Raw genomic sequence first — 15,630 nt, forward strand, 5'->3', positions numbered from 1 at the left:
GTACTTGGCATACCAATACGTATACATAAATGACGCGGGCGAGTATACACTATTATTTATCTGACTTTAAGTATAAGAAAGAAAGAAGAAAGAAAAATAAGCGAGAGATAGATAATATGTTAGAGAAGTAGAAATCACGGAGGAAGCACGAGCGAAACGAGTGGTATTCGGGTATAAAAAAAAACAATAAGGAATAAGTAGTTGGAGAAAAAGGAATCTGGGTCAATAGATTTTTAGATTAAATTTTACGGGACATTAGAAAAGGGACAAAGGATTACGATATAACGGGTTTTATACCAATGGGGTTGTTATCAACGCCTCCATTGGTGGTAAAATGGGTGGTAAAAATGTCCGTGAAAATTAAACAAAGCGGTATATGGGTATCAAAACAAAAATTTTAAACAATTTGTGTCTAGGCTTACCTATTTTCGTACAGAGATTAAATTGGTCCAAATCTATAAAAAAAATGCTAATAAAAAATTAGCATTTAGAGTTCTCGATTATTGTTGGTTTTCGTCAACAAGGGTGCGTATTTATATTTGGCCAGGATTCCTAAATAGTTAAATTAATTCTTAATTCAATTAGAGTTTAATTAATATGATGCGTAACACAATCAAAATCGATTTTTTTATTGAAATAAATTTAAAGTAAGGATTCAATTTCATTTTCGATGTAAATAAACCTAATATTGTATTTCACTGCAACCTGCAGGTGACGCACACAAACTGCCATTCGAAAGGCTAAGGAGTAATGAAATACGTACAAGTACAGAAACAACTTGAGCATTATTTTTATGATTTTCAGCGATAATTTTGCGTGTAAATTAAGCAAGCATAATTTTTTTTTTTTTTTTTTTTTTTTTTTTTATCTTCAATGGCGTGGAGAATTCCACACGATCCATCCTCTACCCTTGCTTAGAACAATGAGGGTAACAAGTATACATAATTTACGAATCAACCTCGTAACAAAGAAAAAAAACCAATAAATAAAAATAAACTAATCTGACTTAAATTTGATACAAAAGCGATGCATCCAAATTCTGGGGACACGTCAGTGGAAACGAAAGGGGAGACCGACTCGCCAAAGAGCAGCCCAGCACCATCAGGAGCCATGAAAAAGAGAAGCTCGCGATGGATATTTCTAAGGGACGACATAAGGTGGCAGACCACCATCGTACTCGCCATCATTCACGTGGTAGCTCTTTACGGGGTGCTCACCTTCCCCTACATACAAAAGTTCAAAACGATACTCTGGGGTAAGACACATACATGTGTGCCATTTCCTTCCCCCTCCCCCCTCCCCCGAAAAATAAGAAATTTTCTCTCGCAGCGTACTTTGTCGCCATGTACACGATGTTCGGCATCAACGGAGGAGTTCACCGCTACTGGTGCCACAAGTCCTACAAGGCAAAAATATCCTTAAGGATCGTCCTAGCATTCTGCTACCTCTCCGCGGCTCAGGTAAGTACAAAATTCATGTCCTTTTTTTTTTTTTTTTTTTTTTTTTTTTCAAACAAATCCCATTTTCTCGGTCGCCGTACAGGTGTCGTTCAAAAAGTGGGTGCTGCACCACCGCTTGCACCACCGCTACATGGACACGGAGGCCGACCCGCACAACGCCAAGCGCGGCTTTTTCTTCTCGCACATCGGCTGGCTGATGGTCGACAAGACTCCCGAGGCCAGCGAGAAGCAGAGGGAGATCGATCTCAGCGACATGCAAGCCGATCCCGTCATCCGATTCGCCGACAAGTATATATATATATATTTACGACTCATTGACTTATTGAATTTACACTGTGTTTCCTGCACACGAGGTTCATAATTTCATTTTTTTGTTTTTGCGATGTTTACAGGCACTTCTTCGTACTGTGCGTCCTCGTCCAGGTGTTTTCCGTGTTGATACCGGTTTACTGTTGGGGCGAGGACTGGTACCACGGGCTCCTGTCGCAGACGATCCGCTACGCGTACACGCTCAACGCCATGTTCTCCATAAACAGCGTCGCTCACACTTACGGCTACAGGCCCTACGACAAGTACGTTACCGATTATTTCCTTGCTTTTGCTTCGTTCGACATACGGATATGTACTTATAACGATCGATTGATGAATGCCACCGTACGAGCAGGAGTATCGCCCCGGTGGAAAATCGGTGGGCCTCTTACGTGTCGTTTGGCGAGGGCTGGCACAACTACCATCACGTTTTCCCGTGGGACTACCGGACCCCGGAGATCGGCGGTCCGCGTTTCGACGTCGTCGGTAATCTGATAACGATGTTCAGCTGGATCGGCTGGGCGTACGATCTCAAGAAGCCCTCGGACGATTTGGTCAGGATGACCATGCGGAAAAAAGGCGACGGCACCTTCCTCGACAAAGACGTGGCTCGAGGCTGATCTGGACACGCAGTGGAGGTTTTTTTTTTTTAAGTATACACGCATAATTTTTTTTTCAAGTTTTGTCTCGTGTTTTTTTGATTAACTGATTTTTAATACAATACTGATATACCTATACACTATATATTAGGTTAAGAATTTGTAGAGTCTAATGTGTGACATTTTAAATCATAAAATATGCATACCCATAATTTTATAAAGTTTATGTGACAATTTTTTTTCGCAATAGTCTGCGGAAAATGGGTGTTTTCCGCACTGGTATTAGTGTGGAAAATCGATTTTCCCACACAGTGTGCGGAAAAGGTTTTGCCACACACCGGAAAAAATTTTGCTACACACTGGAAATCAAAATTCAAACCTATTTTGTACCTATTTTCCTCACACATTGCGAAAAAACTTGTACGCAACTCGTGTGGGACGATTTCCCGCACTGGTGTGACAGACTCGCACTCGTGGCCGGTGACGGTAACTCGTACCTTGCGATCACACTCGTGCTACGCACTCGTGTGCTCAACTGGTACTCGTTCCCGTCAACTCCGGCACTTGTGTGAGTCAATCACTACTCGTGCGGGAAATCGTCTTTTCCGCACTTGTTACGTAAATAACTATTTTATACCGATCATAATTTTTTTTTTTTTTACAGTTCTTTCACTTTATACTCGTTGATGTTTTTTTTTTTAATTTCTTCCAATTTATACTGGTTCATATTCATGTACGTAATCTGTATTTATCGAATAAAAGACAATAAAAACAAAGGTGTTATAATTGCCTTTCTTTACTTCTCCGCTTACGTAATATATATCGTCATGTTTAACATTGCCTGAATAAATTCATCTGACAATTAATGGAACCTCGGGGACTTTGGTTTCTCCTCCCTCCCTTCAAAAAAAGCACGTTTTTACGTATGAAATGGGTAATCCACACCTTACCATTAATTTTTCTAGCGAAATAACCAAAAAAATGGGACGAAAAAACCTCGGGCTGACATAATGTTTGCCTTGAACCCTATTTTGGAACATCGCTTCAAATTTATAAAATGTAGTAGAGTACTTTTTCGATCAGAACGTGCACATCCGAACGTACATAGAAAAGAATCAAAATTTTCTTTTCTTTTGTTTTATTCACTTTTAAAAATATTAAATTGCAATGATTATTTTACGAGCCTACAAATTTAACACAATAACAGTTCGAGAACCAATTTGAGTCTTTCATTGATTTCGGAAAGCAATTTGACTCTATGGCTGCAGGATCCAAGGAGCACATACATCCACCAAGAAAACGAGGGTTGACCTATATTATGAGCTACATTAACCAATAAAAAAAAAAAAAAAAAAAAAAAAAAAACTTCTTTCAACGTAAATATAAATACATCCGACGAGACTTGAATATTTACGTCGTGATTTGCATCATCAAAAAAGCGATTGCAATCTCACGGTAAGTATAAGTACAGTCACTGCGCGGAAAGCTGCGTCAACAGTGTTCGCAAAGTAGCGCGGCTCCGCCGAGCAAAACGCCAAGGCAGGCGAGGAGTCAAAGTCGAATGACGATCGACTTCTCTATCTCTTGATCTAATTGAAACGTGGTAAAAAAAAAAGGCTTAAAAAATTGAGTATTTTGGAAGTAGACTCCATTGTGGGACAAACGGTCTTTGAAAAAATGCTTTTATTTAAAAAAAAAGAGTGATGATATATTATATTATTCTATAAAAATACACTGATTTGCGTGAACTTTTTTGAAATCAGTGTTCTATTATTTAATCGACCTCTGTGGCAAAAAAAAAAAAAAAAAAAAAAAAAAAATAATGGTAACTCGAGAGCTCCAACTATTCTGTGCAATAAAAGTAGTTCAACCACTCGAAAAAGTGGGAAAAATTTCATTTACAATTTATACTTATCCTCAAACATACACCAACGCCCGAGGAACAGGTGCATGTACAGAGCACAAGGATCGAAGTTAAGAGAGTCGAATGTGTACCGAACTTGGAATGGCCCAGAGTTTCAGTTATCTTGGAAGCAATAAAATTTCTCTTTTACTTTCCGTTGCACTGGCAGAGCTTCGCACGAGATTAGAGACTCTCTCAAAAATATCATGCTCAATCGATTTCATCTATTTTTTTGTGATTGATTGAAGTTAAAGTAATTTTTCGCTATTTTTTATACGTCATAATACGTCCTACAATCTTACGTACATATATTTATAGGCATCTGAAATAATTGTCTTGAATAAGACCATGTGATTCATACAGTTTTTTTTTATATTAAAGTGTATTGACATCGTGTGAGGTATACACACTCATATAAATAGTTGTACATACAAAAAAAAAAAACAGCCAAAATCTCAGTTATTGCAACATTAAAATCATCCATGAATGAGTAAGAATTTAGTAAAATTATAAGTTGTAAATAATACCACTTGCAGGTAAAAGCAGGATGAAAGGTAAATGTTGCCTTGTAGGTGTATATTCCCTGTGTGGCATTGACAACCGTACCAATTTAAAGAGCTGGTAATGTTACTTTATTCGCAGGCAAATTTCGCGGCCACACACGTGTACGTAGAGTTGAAATTATTTGCAAAAACACAAAATATGATGAATAAGCATTTGTGCACACGCGACACGTGGCCGAGAGTCAGTGAATTCGAGGACCACAACTGCCGCACAGACTCGAGGGCAAGTTCTTGCAAGTATTTCGCAGATGTTGCCATATGATACTTGTAGGTATATTCTCGTATCCACTTTAAACCCAAGAGCGTGTATTATCGCGTGCAATGCGAGAGAGAGAAAAAAATTCTTTGTCTTCGGAAACTCGCACGGCAGGTATATATACAAGTATGTGTGTCTTTCTTTTCAGCGATTTAAAGGTCCCAACGAATTTTCAGGTGCCACGTAGGTACATACATATATGCAGCTTTCTTACTCTGATCCCCTTCTATTGTTCACAATACATGTACAGATCGATGGGTGCACGGGTACACGGTATTATACTTTTTTTACACCCTTCGTAGTACCTACTCCTGATGCTTGCTGTGTGTACAGGGTTTCGTGAAGAATCGCTTTTCAGGGGGTGTCTTAAACGCCCGTTAAGACTCAAAGTGTACGTTGAAATTTTTGAAAAATCACGCATTATAGCTACGCACGTAGAGTGAAACCAATTTACGTGACTTATCGCTTTGAACGTCTAAAAATTCCATCGCTGATACAACGAATAATTAATATTATTGGTATATCGAGAACATAAAAGTCATTTATCAGTCGAGTAGGTTTTAGTTTGGGCAGTTTTTGAACTAATTTACATCAACGATATATATTTATTACCAATAGTTAAGATAACGAGTGAATTTTCTTTATCCAAGTCTGTCGAAACTTGATATAAATAAAAAAAAAAGAAAGATTACTTTACAATGTTTTTATAACGACTATCATTAAAATACTTACGCGTGTACATATACTATATTATATACACAGCTTGCACGATGATTTTAAATTTAGGCATTTACGTGAAATCGGTCCATAATTTTTATTACCGTCACAATTGTTTAAAAATATAATTACTTAGGACACATTTGAGCTTAACTGTATTAAAAATAATAATACGAGACTTGGTTATTGAAACCGATTTACTGTTGGTAATCACTTTATTTGTAAACAGAATAGTAATATTGAAAAATTACTGAGATATTATAACACACGCTTTGTTTTTTATTTATCAGTTAATTGTACATATGTTTTGTATAACACATATACAACTAACTATTTTTGTACAAAAGTAAGCAAGTCTTACGTGATTTCGAATAAGTGTAATTCAAGAAGTTGTTTAGTGACTCTTATTATATTATTATTATTTATAAAGTACTTGATTGTTATGTAAAAAAAGTAGATGAAAATTATAATTTTCATTGTTACTCATCGAGATCTTCAAGTAAAGATAAGGTTTTATAAAACGATTTATCTCCCGTAAGTAACGGAATTTTACCCTGTAATCCACTCGCAGTCATTAGGACGTATATAGAGGGACAGTTGGCGGGAAATATTTCGTGCGCGCTTAGTTTGGCCAGAGTCTCGCAATGCGCCTCTGTAAGAAGTGGACAAGTTTCTTGTCCACCGGTAGGGCGGATTTTTTCATTTAATAATGTTGATTATTTGTTCAACAAAATTCTATACCTTAAATATGTGTCGACGGGTTTACCACGACTCGAAGATATGTTTCAATTTATGCAAGTGTTGTTACATTTCGCCTTTCTTTCGAAAAATATGGATTATGAGAACTGATACAATTACATGGAATACAATGAAGGAAAGTTGGCGAATGATTGTTGGTTACGTGGGAAAATGTTGATAAAATTACTGACATTGTTCTTCCCACGAGCGATACATGTGAAATTGGAAAATTCATTAAAAATCGACTCGAGCAGTTTTTCAAAAAACGGAGTCCAATGGTGATGGATAATCAGTCAAATTTACAAAAAGCATTATATATTGGAGATTGCAAATTTCTTCAGTATTCGTTTTTATCGTCAGATAATAAAAAATATTTGCATGACGCGTGAAATGAACAAGACAAATGAACCTTTTTTCAAATGTACGAGTTGTTAATGCGTGGAGGCCGTTGTGCGATTTTTTTTTTGCATAAACGATTTTAAAATGAAAAATCCGCCTCATTTCATGGACAAGTGCCACTTGTCCGCATCTAAATCAAGTATACGTATATACATCCAGAAAACGAGCGGCATACCTTCCTATCTCTCCCATATCTTTTACCTACGTGTAGCGCGCGCGAAAACAGCGTTTTCTGCCAGACGTTTGTACAGCGTTAGCGCGAGAAAAGAACGCCGTTTGAAAAATTATTATTCCACTGATTGGAACACCCGAAATTTGAAAAATCGTATATTTCGGTTTGTTCGAAATTGAAGTAATCTCCGCTCCCACACTTGAAAACTTCATTTAAACGTTTAATTCTGCAGATTGTATTGTTGACTATGTCAGTTGAGAGGGAAGTTGTCGCTTCTTTGTCAATTTTTTTTATTTTTTATTTGTGTATCTGTTTCAATTTAATTTTTTCAAAGAATCAATGTTCAATGAAATATTTTTAAAGTTTATCATTAAGAACCTTCAAGTAGAATTGACATGATTTTACATCAATATATCGATTCGTTTAAAGCGCTACGGAAGATTCGACCGATCGAACCGTCTCAGACTTGAACCTCATAGTAAGTACTAAAAAATATTATTTTCTATTATATTAAACGAAGCAACGAGCAATTTATCCAAAGATAATCTACCTTTGATGAAGAATGCGTTCAAGCAAGAATTTCGAATGAAAATTAAAGAACTTCAACTCAAAAGAAGGCGCGAAAGATATTAAATAGATAAACGATTTTGTTTCGGAAGAAAAACCTAACTGTGAATTCTTTTTGGACAGTTCGAACATAAACACTATACATGTTTCGAAGGTTTCTGGTTTATTTTTAACCCCCCCCCCCCCATTTATACATGAAAATCATTTATTTACTAAATAAGTATGTTTGCACGAATGAGTCAAACAAACTTTCTTTATTCTACTTACTAGAACTACCACCCCCGTCAAGTGTTCAAATGGAGTTACCACCCCCCTCTGCGCTACGTACACCACCTTGCTTAAAAAATTTACATTAACAAATATATTATAGACCCGCAAAGATGGAGAACGCATCAACAGTGTTTTTCCCGCTCGTACGACGTGGCAAGGGGGCATGGCACACACTAGAGAGCACACACATGCACGACGCACCCAAAACCTGTCTATGTGCAGCGATTCCCCACTGACTCTCCTCGCGTTTTGCCTCGAAAAAAAAAGTTTACATCTCCACTGCACCCATGCAATACATAAGTACATACATCACCTAAAAGATCACCTATAAACAAAAAAAAAAAAAAAAAAGCGAGAAGGAAAAAGGGTCGGCGACGCGTTGCGTATCCCTCGATCCCTCCCCTTCCCGCTCTACACATGTAGCGCATCAACCCCCATACGTATAGCAAAAGAAAACGCGGCCTCAGCCCCCCCCCCCGATATATATAGAAAGAGAAGCCGTTCGTGCAAGGGACGCGCGCGCGACTCGACTCCCGCTGAAAAACCTTTTAAAGCGCGTTCTATACACAACGTTCCCGCCGCGTTCCCCCCCGACCACTCTTTTGTACCCGCGCGTCACACACGTTTATATAAGTGTATAACTATATAGCTGTGCCCATCTGTTGCGTGTTACACCGACATTGAAATCAGCTGAGAGCCTGAGAGGGACCCGAGCGGGCCAGCTGTGTTGCCGGCCAAATTACCTATACTTACTTACTTACCTCCTCCTCTCTTGCTCCGTTCGTTCGCTCACCTCTCTCTTTCTCTCCCCCTATATAAGTATGCGCCGCTTACACACAATCGTCTCGTTTGCAGCTTACGATACATAAAAAGTGTCTTGTTGTACCGTGTACCGCCGATGCGCGAGTGTATTCATGATCCCCGGCGAGAAACAAATGTGAATGCGCGAATTTTCAGCGACGCGGTGTGTGTTTGTGCTCACTTTGGCCAAGGACGCCAGTGAGTCGAGTCGTATGGAGTTTAATTAACGGATCACCAAACATATCACAAGTGCAATTTCCTTTTCCCTAAAGTGCAGCAGCTGCAGGAGAGCGCGCGAGCTCGCCGGGGTTGTTGCTGTGTGTCCGTTATCGAGGGATCGAAATAAGTGATTTTTGTTGCTGTTTTCCCCCCAAAGGCGCGCCGAGGATGTGAGAAGGGTGCAAGTACCTATGCGTACAAGTACAAGTACAAGTTTTCAGTAATAAAAAGCTGATTTTCCGTCTTTAACGCCGAGGCGTCGTTCGAGCTGGTATTTTGTTTACAGACACGTTGGCTCTTGTGTTTATGAAGGTAAACAAAATTGCAACAAAGTGCAAAAGCTGAGAGGGAAACATCGGGTGTGCAGCAGGTTGTGTTGGTCCCACAAGAAAAGTGCGCGGGGAAAATCGAGTTTTTCGTTCGGGGTGGGCCCAGAGGTTATGCGGGAAATATAGAGGGCGCTTGGTCCCCCCTCCCCCCACCGGTGGACGACGACACGTACCTATGTGCACGCAGTAGTGCGCGCGAGAATTGGAGGAGGGTAGCTTTCGCGCGCTTAACTCCCGCGCGCAGATAGCTTGGGCTCTGCTGTCTGGTACCGCTGTTGCTGTACTACTGCCCGCGCGCCCTGCACTTGAATCTGTAGGGCCTTGCTGGGACGCGCCCGAAAGACCTTGGACCAAAGCCATCCGCGAGGCTTCGAGGATCACCCGGTTATTGGGGCCTGGATGAAGACGAGAGTTGGAGTTTAACGCGGGAAATAAATAGAAAAGAACAAAATATCTAAGGAGAAAGAGAGAGCACGAGAGTAAAGAGAGAAAGAGCAAAGCATAGCGCGCGAGAAGTTGCCGCTAAACTACTCGTATGCACGTATATATATACTCTTTGCTATGCTGGCTGGCACTCTTTTCCTACTTGCTCTACGTTAAACCGCGCTCTAAGAAGTCGGCCCGTAATCTCTCGATAAGAGAATAGCAATCCGACCAAGTCTTCCAGTAGACGAGCTTCCTGGTGATCTGGAGGCCTTTTGAGGTTGATTTGGAGCAGCGAGGATAGCCGGGAAACTAATCCGAGGTGAAGAGCAGAGCTTTAAGATGCCTAAACCCAGGTGAGTTGTGTCGATTAGTTATTTTTACTTTTTTTTGTGAATTTTTTGAGTTTTTTCGAGTTTTTATTACTTGCAAGGCAACTTGGGATGATTTTGAGACGATTAAAAATGGCTTTGAGGGGTTCCGAAGAATCACGGGATTTTGAGATCTCGTACAGTAGAGGAAGGTGAGGTTGTGGCATGGCTGCAGTGTTGGCAAAGTTTTTTCCGTGTTTCTCGGGTTGTACGCCCAGCAGCTAAGTATTTTTGCATCTGTTGGATAGATTGTTTGTTGAAGTAGCTGTGCGTAAAATTTTATCAAGATCGGACTGGGCTTTGACCGTATATTGTGGCTCCAGCTTGGAGTTCGCTGAAGAGCACATGTGGCAGTATGCTATAGGTGTTGTTCGTGGTGGTCTAAATTTTTTTGGTATGCATGAAAGTACCTGATTTTTTTATATTTGGTTGTCCGTGTTCTGTCCTTATTGTATGTAAAATTTAAACAATTTAGGTTTATTGTATATATAATTTCCTTACGTCATATTTCTTTCTAGACCATCGCAGCTTTGAGGTAAGATTTTTTAACTGTGATTTTCACAGCTTTCATAAAACATTTTTGCAATTTTTTTCAACTATATTAATTTTCAAAGCTTTAGGCATGCTATTGTTAATTTTTGTTGCCATTGATTAATTTTTCTACAACTTATCATGATAATTAAACACATGGTCCCATGAGGTGTACTATCTCAAAACTATTGATTATATTAAAGTTATTTTGTTGAAAACTTATGAATTTATTTTATAATCTGTTTCAATATAATCTTAGGACTGTATTTATGAAGAATTATATAATTTTTTAAACCACATATCCGAATTATATGGCACATGTTTGATGAGTTTTTCACAGTCCGAGGGTTAGAAATTTCATGTATCTGTTAACAATGAAATTAATCTGTGAAAGTAAGTCTGGTAAATCTATAAAAGTTTGAATTTACATTTGGGTAAAAAATCTTGTTTATACATACAACAATTTGTTAATCAATAATTTTCCCTAAGCGTTAAAGGTCAAATTTAACTGTATAATACACATTCCAAAAGTATAGCTTGAAAAGTGAATCAATTTCATTCCATAAAATTAAATAATTAAATAAATGTCATTTGTCAAATTCTTTTATAGTTAATGAACTGGCTAATGACCATAACATTATTTTAAATTATTAATTAAATTTTTTATGAACTTGAACAATGTTGGAATATTCTCATTTGCATTGAGGTTTGAAAAAATACTGATAAAATATCAGTTTACATCAATCCCACGTTTTAAATAATTATTCAACTGATTTAATTACCATACAACTAAATACCAATACCTCTGATTTAAAACTCTAAATCATTTTAACTAAAAAACTTAAAAAACAAAAGAAAATGTTATTCACCTAAAAATGTCAAATATTTCTCGGTTGTTAATAAGATTAAAAATTTTTTGTGAAAATAAAATAAATTAAAGAATTTAAATATTTGACGTTTTTTAATTGCTTGTTCCAGCAGAAAAGGCAGAGGTAGGCAAACCAAGCTCCAAGTACAAAACAATAAAACAGTCACTGTAAGACGTAAGAGAAAAGCTAGCAGTGAGAAGACAGATGATTTGCAGAATCACCCTCCTAATAAAGTACAGATAGTCACCTCCAATGACTCAGATAACATTACCTCTGTTAACACAACCACAATCACAACCAATTGTGACTTGGCAAGTCCCACCAGTGTACCATATACTCCAAAGCCCTCGATTCCACCTCTGGACTTTGAACCAGCAATATGGTCGGAAATGCGAACAGCCACATGTTTCTTAACACCCTCGACTCATAATGAAAACAAAAGGTGTCCACTACCAAACTTAGATTGGGCTGATCCAGACGAACTTTGGCAGCTTATGTTACAGAAAGATCAAGAGACGTTGCTTAACAGGGACTCACAATGTTTTAGTAAGCATCCGACGTTACAGCCAAGGATGAGGGCGATTCTGCTGGATTGGCTCATCGAGGTCTGCGAAGTTTACAAACTACACAGAGAAACTTATTACAGAGCCATGGACTTTATTGATAGGTATCTATCTCGTCAAAGTAATTTACCCAAGAATCAGCTGCAGCTTGTCGGCGTTACTTGTCTGTTTATTGCTGCTAAGGTAATTTAGAATTTCTTCATCAGTTAAAAAAATAGTTCTAAATGTTTATTAATAAAACTCCTTTTGCTGCAGTTTGAAGAAATATACCCACCAAAGATATCAGAGTTTGCATACGTGACAGACGCAGCTTGCACAGAACAAGAAATTCTGGCAAAGGAGCGAATCATATTGAAGGATCTCGAGTGGAAACTAGAAAGCCTAATACCACCAACGTGGCTCAGCATATTTATGCAGACTGAATGTGGTGACATGACCAAGCCCAATACTTTCATCTATCCTCAGTTTGAAGGTCTGCAGTATTCTCAAGCCTCCCAGCTAGTTGACTTAGCGACACTGGATGAGGGCAGTCTTAAGTTTTCGTATCGCATGCTGGCAGTCGCCGCTATTTCTCACACAATGGTATGTTGGTTATTTATGCTTACTGTGCACACATTATCAATTCCAACAAATTATTCTAAACATGAGATAAAATTCTGTAATTATTTTTTTAAGTTACACTTACCCATGATAATTTTTTTTTTTTATGTATCATTTTATAATAACAAATCTACTCATCTGTTGTACAATTTTTCCTATTATCATAGACATATGGGTTTTTGAATATTGTTTGCAGTGAATTTAAATTTTCGTTCTCAAAATGGCGTTGAGAAACCAAATCTCGAATACGCATTAGACACGCCATTTTGTAGGTATTTAAAACTCTAAAAATTTGAAATTATTCGTAATCTATCATAATTCGTTTTATAAGGCCTCCCCCTCAATTGATACATTAATACTCTCAACAACAACCCTTCACAATTTTTATGCCAAGTAAGTAAATCGTAAAACAGTTGATACAATAGGAGTAAGTATATCGCCCTTAAACTTGATAAATAAATATCTTTTAATCTCGAGAAATCCTGTGGAATGAACAAAGTTGCTTAAGTATTACTGAATGACCAAATATTGCTTCACGAAATTAGCATATTTTGTTGAACATGGAAAGTTTGTTCACCCCACCTTATTCCAACTGTTACTCGTGAGAATGATGAGAATATTTTATGACTCATCAATTATCACGAGTCAGGACTTTTTTTCTTCTTTTTTTTTTTCATCAAATCAATTATGCCAATTTTTTGCAAATTAATACGAAATTTAAAAAATCAATATTTAATCAAAAATGTAATATTGTTCGTTACAGTAACCAACTTTAAAATCGTGAAAACGTATATTGATTAAAAAATTGCAAGTTAAAAAAAAACATCCACGCTCCGAACATTGTTTAGTCGAAAGTATAGGTAGGTAAACGACTTCCACGTTGTACTGTAATTCTACGTGTAGATCACGTCTGACCATACGCGACGGTATTCTACTGATTCACAGCCATCGGTGCCAAGTAGTACTAGTACGTCTTGTACGCACATATTTTTGTTCATATTAGGTACGTATACCTTTCGTACATTTTATTATAAGTCTAAAAAAAAATCACGCTGATCACGCACTTCCTAAAGATTTGCGATATAATTACTTTTTCGAGATATTTTTTTAATTGCTATCGTCATTACAAACACGATATTATATCTACGATTCGGGAGCTCATTAAAGTTGATAAGAAACTTAAACAAATGTCAATAATGCATTCGACGAAATCTGTTATCTTTTTTTTTCTTTTTTTTTTCTTTTCTTTTTTTTTTTTAATGACGAGTTGTTAAGTTTGACTTTTGATATGTGACAAAGGAAATACAGTAGTTTGATTGATAATTATGCTGCAATCTCGAATAATGTGACAGGTAAGCATTTAAAATTTCGCGATAAATTTGCGACCCAACAATTGTAAGTTTAACAACATTTTACTGATTTTTATTAACAAATCATTATTCATTCACTTTCCACTAACATTGAAAGCGCTCAAATTTTTTTTTTCGAGGTCATTCCCAACGTAAGTACCATATTAATCACACTTTAAAACCCAATCGGCAACATCTTAAGTCAATCCCACTCAAAAAAAAAAAAAAAAATTATGAATTTTCAAGCTTATTTTTAGACCTGTATCTTAGAAAAACTAAATACTTCACCCACACTCCCACTCAAAATATGATTCAATGTAGAATTTACTTAAAATTAAAACATGATTTTTTTTTCTACAAAACTCGTAAGTTAAATAAAAACAAACCTACTCATTGAAATCATCTTAAGATTAATTTGGAGTACGATTGAACAATTGATTTTCAACAGAAAAAAAATGTTTGTTCCATAGGGCAGAGAAACAGCACTGCGAGTTTCTCGTATGACTTGGGAACAGCTTGCCCCGTGCGCTCAGTGGATGAGCACTTTCGCCGTCACTGTTTCCGAGGAGAGTGCCCAGCGTCAGCTTCGCAATAGTGCTCCGATAATTGATAACAACAATGCAGCCTCGGGCCTGCGAGCTAGCGTGCCCAACATCAACATCGACCAGTCGCATAGAATCCAGTCCCATACAGTCGATCTCGAGATGCTCGAACTCTCCCAGCAGCGCCAAAGCATGATCCTAGCCGATTGCCTAGAACTTGAAGGTATACTCGACTCAGAAGCCAGTAGTCCGGCAGAAATTCAGGAACAAAGCGACTTGCTCACTCCACCGTCTAGCATACAAAAAAACCCATCCACATCGCCAAGGCTGCCTGATCAGAACGAGCCTTATACGTAGGAGATACATGATTTCTCTTTCTCGTGATTGCTCAATGCCTTATTAATTTTTACGTCTACGTGCCTTCTCTCACTGTATTTACCGGTGCCTAGTTTTATCTTCAAAAAATGGTGTTGGTAAAACAAAGTAACCTGTTAACATCAGTGGTGCCGATTTTTATTAGTCCGGTGTGTTAGTGTGCAACGGGAAATACTTCGCTTTTTTTTTTAACGGGACGATTGCACGAGAAGAAATTAATAGATGCGAAGAGACTATTAATGTAGTCGGGGTGTAAGTACATTTCAGTAAGTAGAGTAGCTTTTAATTCGGGCTTCTTTTTGCTTATAACTAGTCAAAAAGTAAAAAATTATATTGCAGTTGCAGGTGTGTCTTGCTAAATGTACTAAAACTCGTACTTTTTAGTCATCATTTTTTATATTGAAAATATTTTTTTTTTTTTTTTTTTATTTATTTGAGTTAAATTGTACTAACGAATTTTTGTCAAAGTTATTGCAGCAGCAAGCTTTGATCTTTTCTAAAAGAATTTTACTTAAAACAATAATATAATTACTACCGAGAGAAATCAAGATTTTAGTATTTTTGTAAAGAAAAAAAAACAGTCAAAAATTTGACACATTCAATCATGAAAGTCGCTATGATATTGGCTTTAGTTTTAAAATCTACCAAATTTGGTGTTGTTTGAACTACAGGTACATCTATTTACAGTGTTGAAAAGTTACGTGT

At 37.4% G+C, this 15,630-nt stretch overlaps 2 protein-coding genes across 3 annotated transcripts; both read left to right on the top strand.

Moving 5' to 3' along the window:
* The first annotated feature begins 922 nt into the window (after positions 1–922).
* On the top strand, positions 923–2,389 carry LOC106638861 (acyl-CoA Delta(11) desaturase-like). Its single transcript, XM_023389964.2, has 6 exons — positions 923–935; positions 1,025–1,255; positions 1,330–1,460; positions 1,543–1,748; positions 1,853–2,032; positions 2,125–2,389. The coding sequence occupies exons 1-6, from the start codon at positions 923–925 to the stop codon at positions 2,387–2,389; spliced, it is 1,026 nt and encodes a 341-aa protein (XP_023245732.2).
* A 6,349-nt stretch (positions 2,390–8,738) lies between these two features.
* On the top strand, positions 8,739–15,354 carry CycE (cyclin E). 2 transcript variants are annotated; one of them, XM_014352259.2, is made up of 4 exons: positions 8,739–10,081; positions 11,606–12,242; positions 12,315–12,641; positions 14,479–15,354. In XM_014352259.2, exons 1-4 carry the CDS (start codon positions 10,068–10,070, stop codon positions 14,905–14,907), a joined length of 1,407 nt encoding a protein of 468 aa, XP_014207745.2. In that variant the 5' UTR covers positions 8,739–10,067; the 3' UTR covers positions 14,908–15,354. The 2 variants fall into 2 exon arrangements, with proteins under 2 accessions (XP_014207745.2, XP_023244954.2); XM_023389186.2 differs by having other exon boundaries at positions 8,740–10,081; positions 11,609–12,242.
* The last annotated feature ends 276 nt before the right edge of the window (positions 15,355–15,630 follow it).

This window comes from Copidosoma floridanum, unplaced genomic scaffold (genome assembly GCF_036245765.1).
Source record: "Copidosoma floridanum isolate Cflo_tuat_1 unplaced genomic scaffold, Cflo_Japanese_pri ptg000021l, whole genome shotgun sequence".
NCBI classification, from domain to species: Eukaryota; Metazoa; Arthropoda; class Insecta; order Hymenoptera; family Encyrtidae; genus Copidosoma; species Copidosoma floridanum.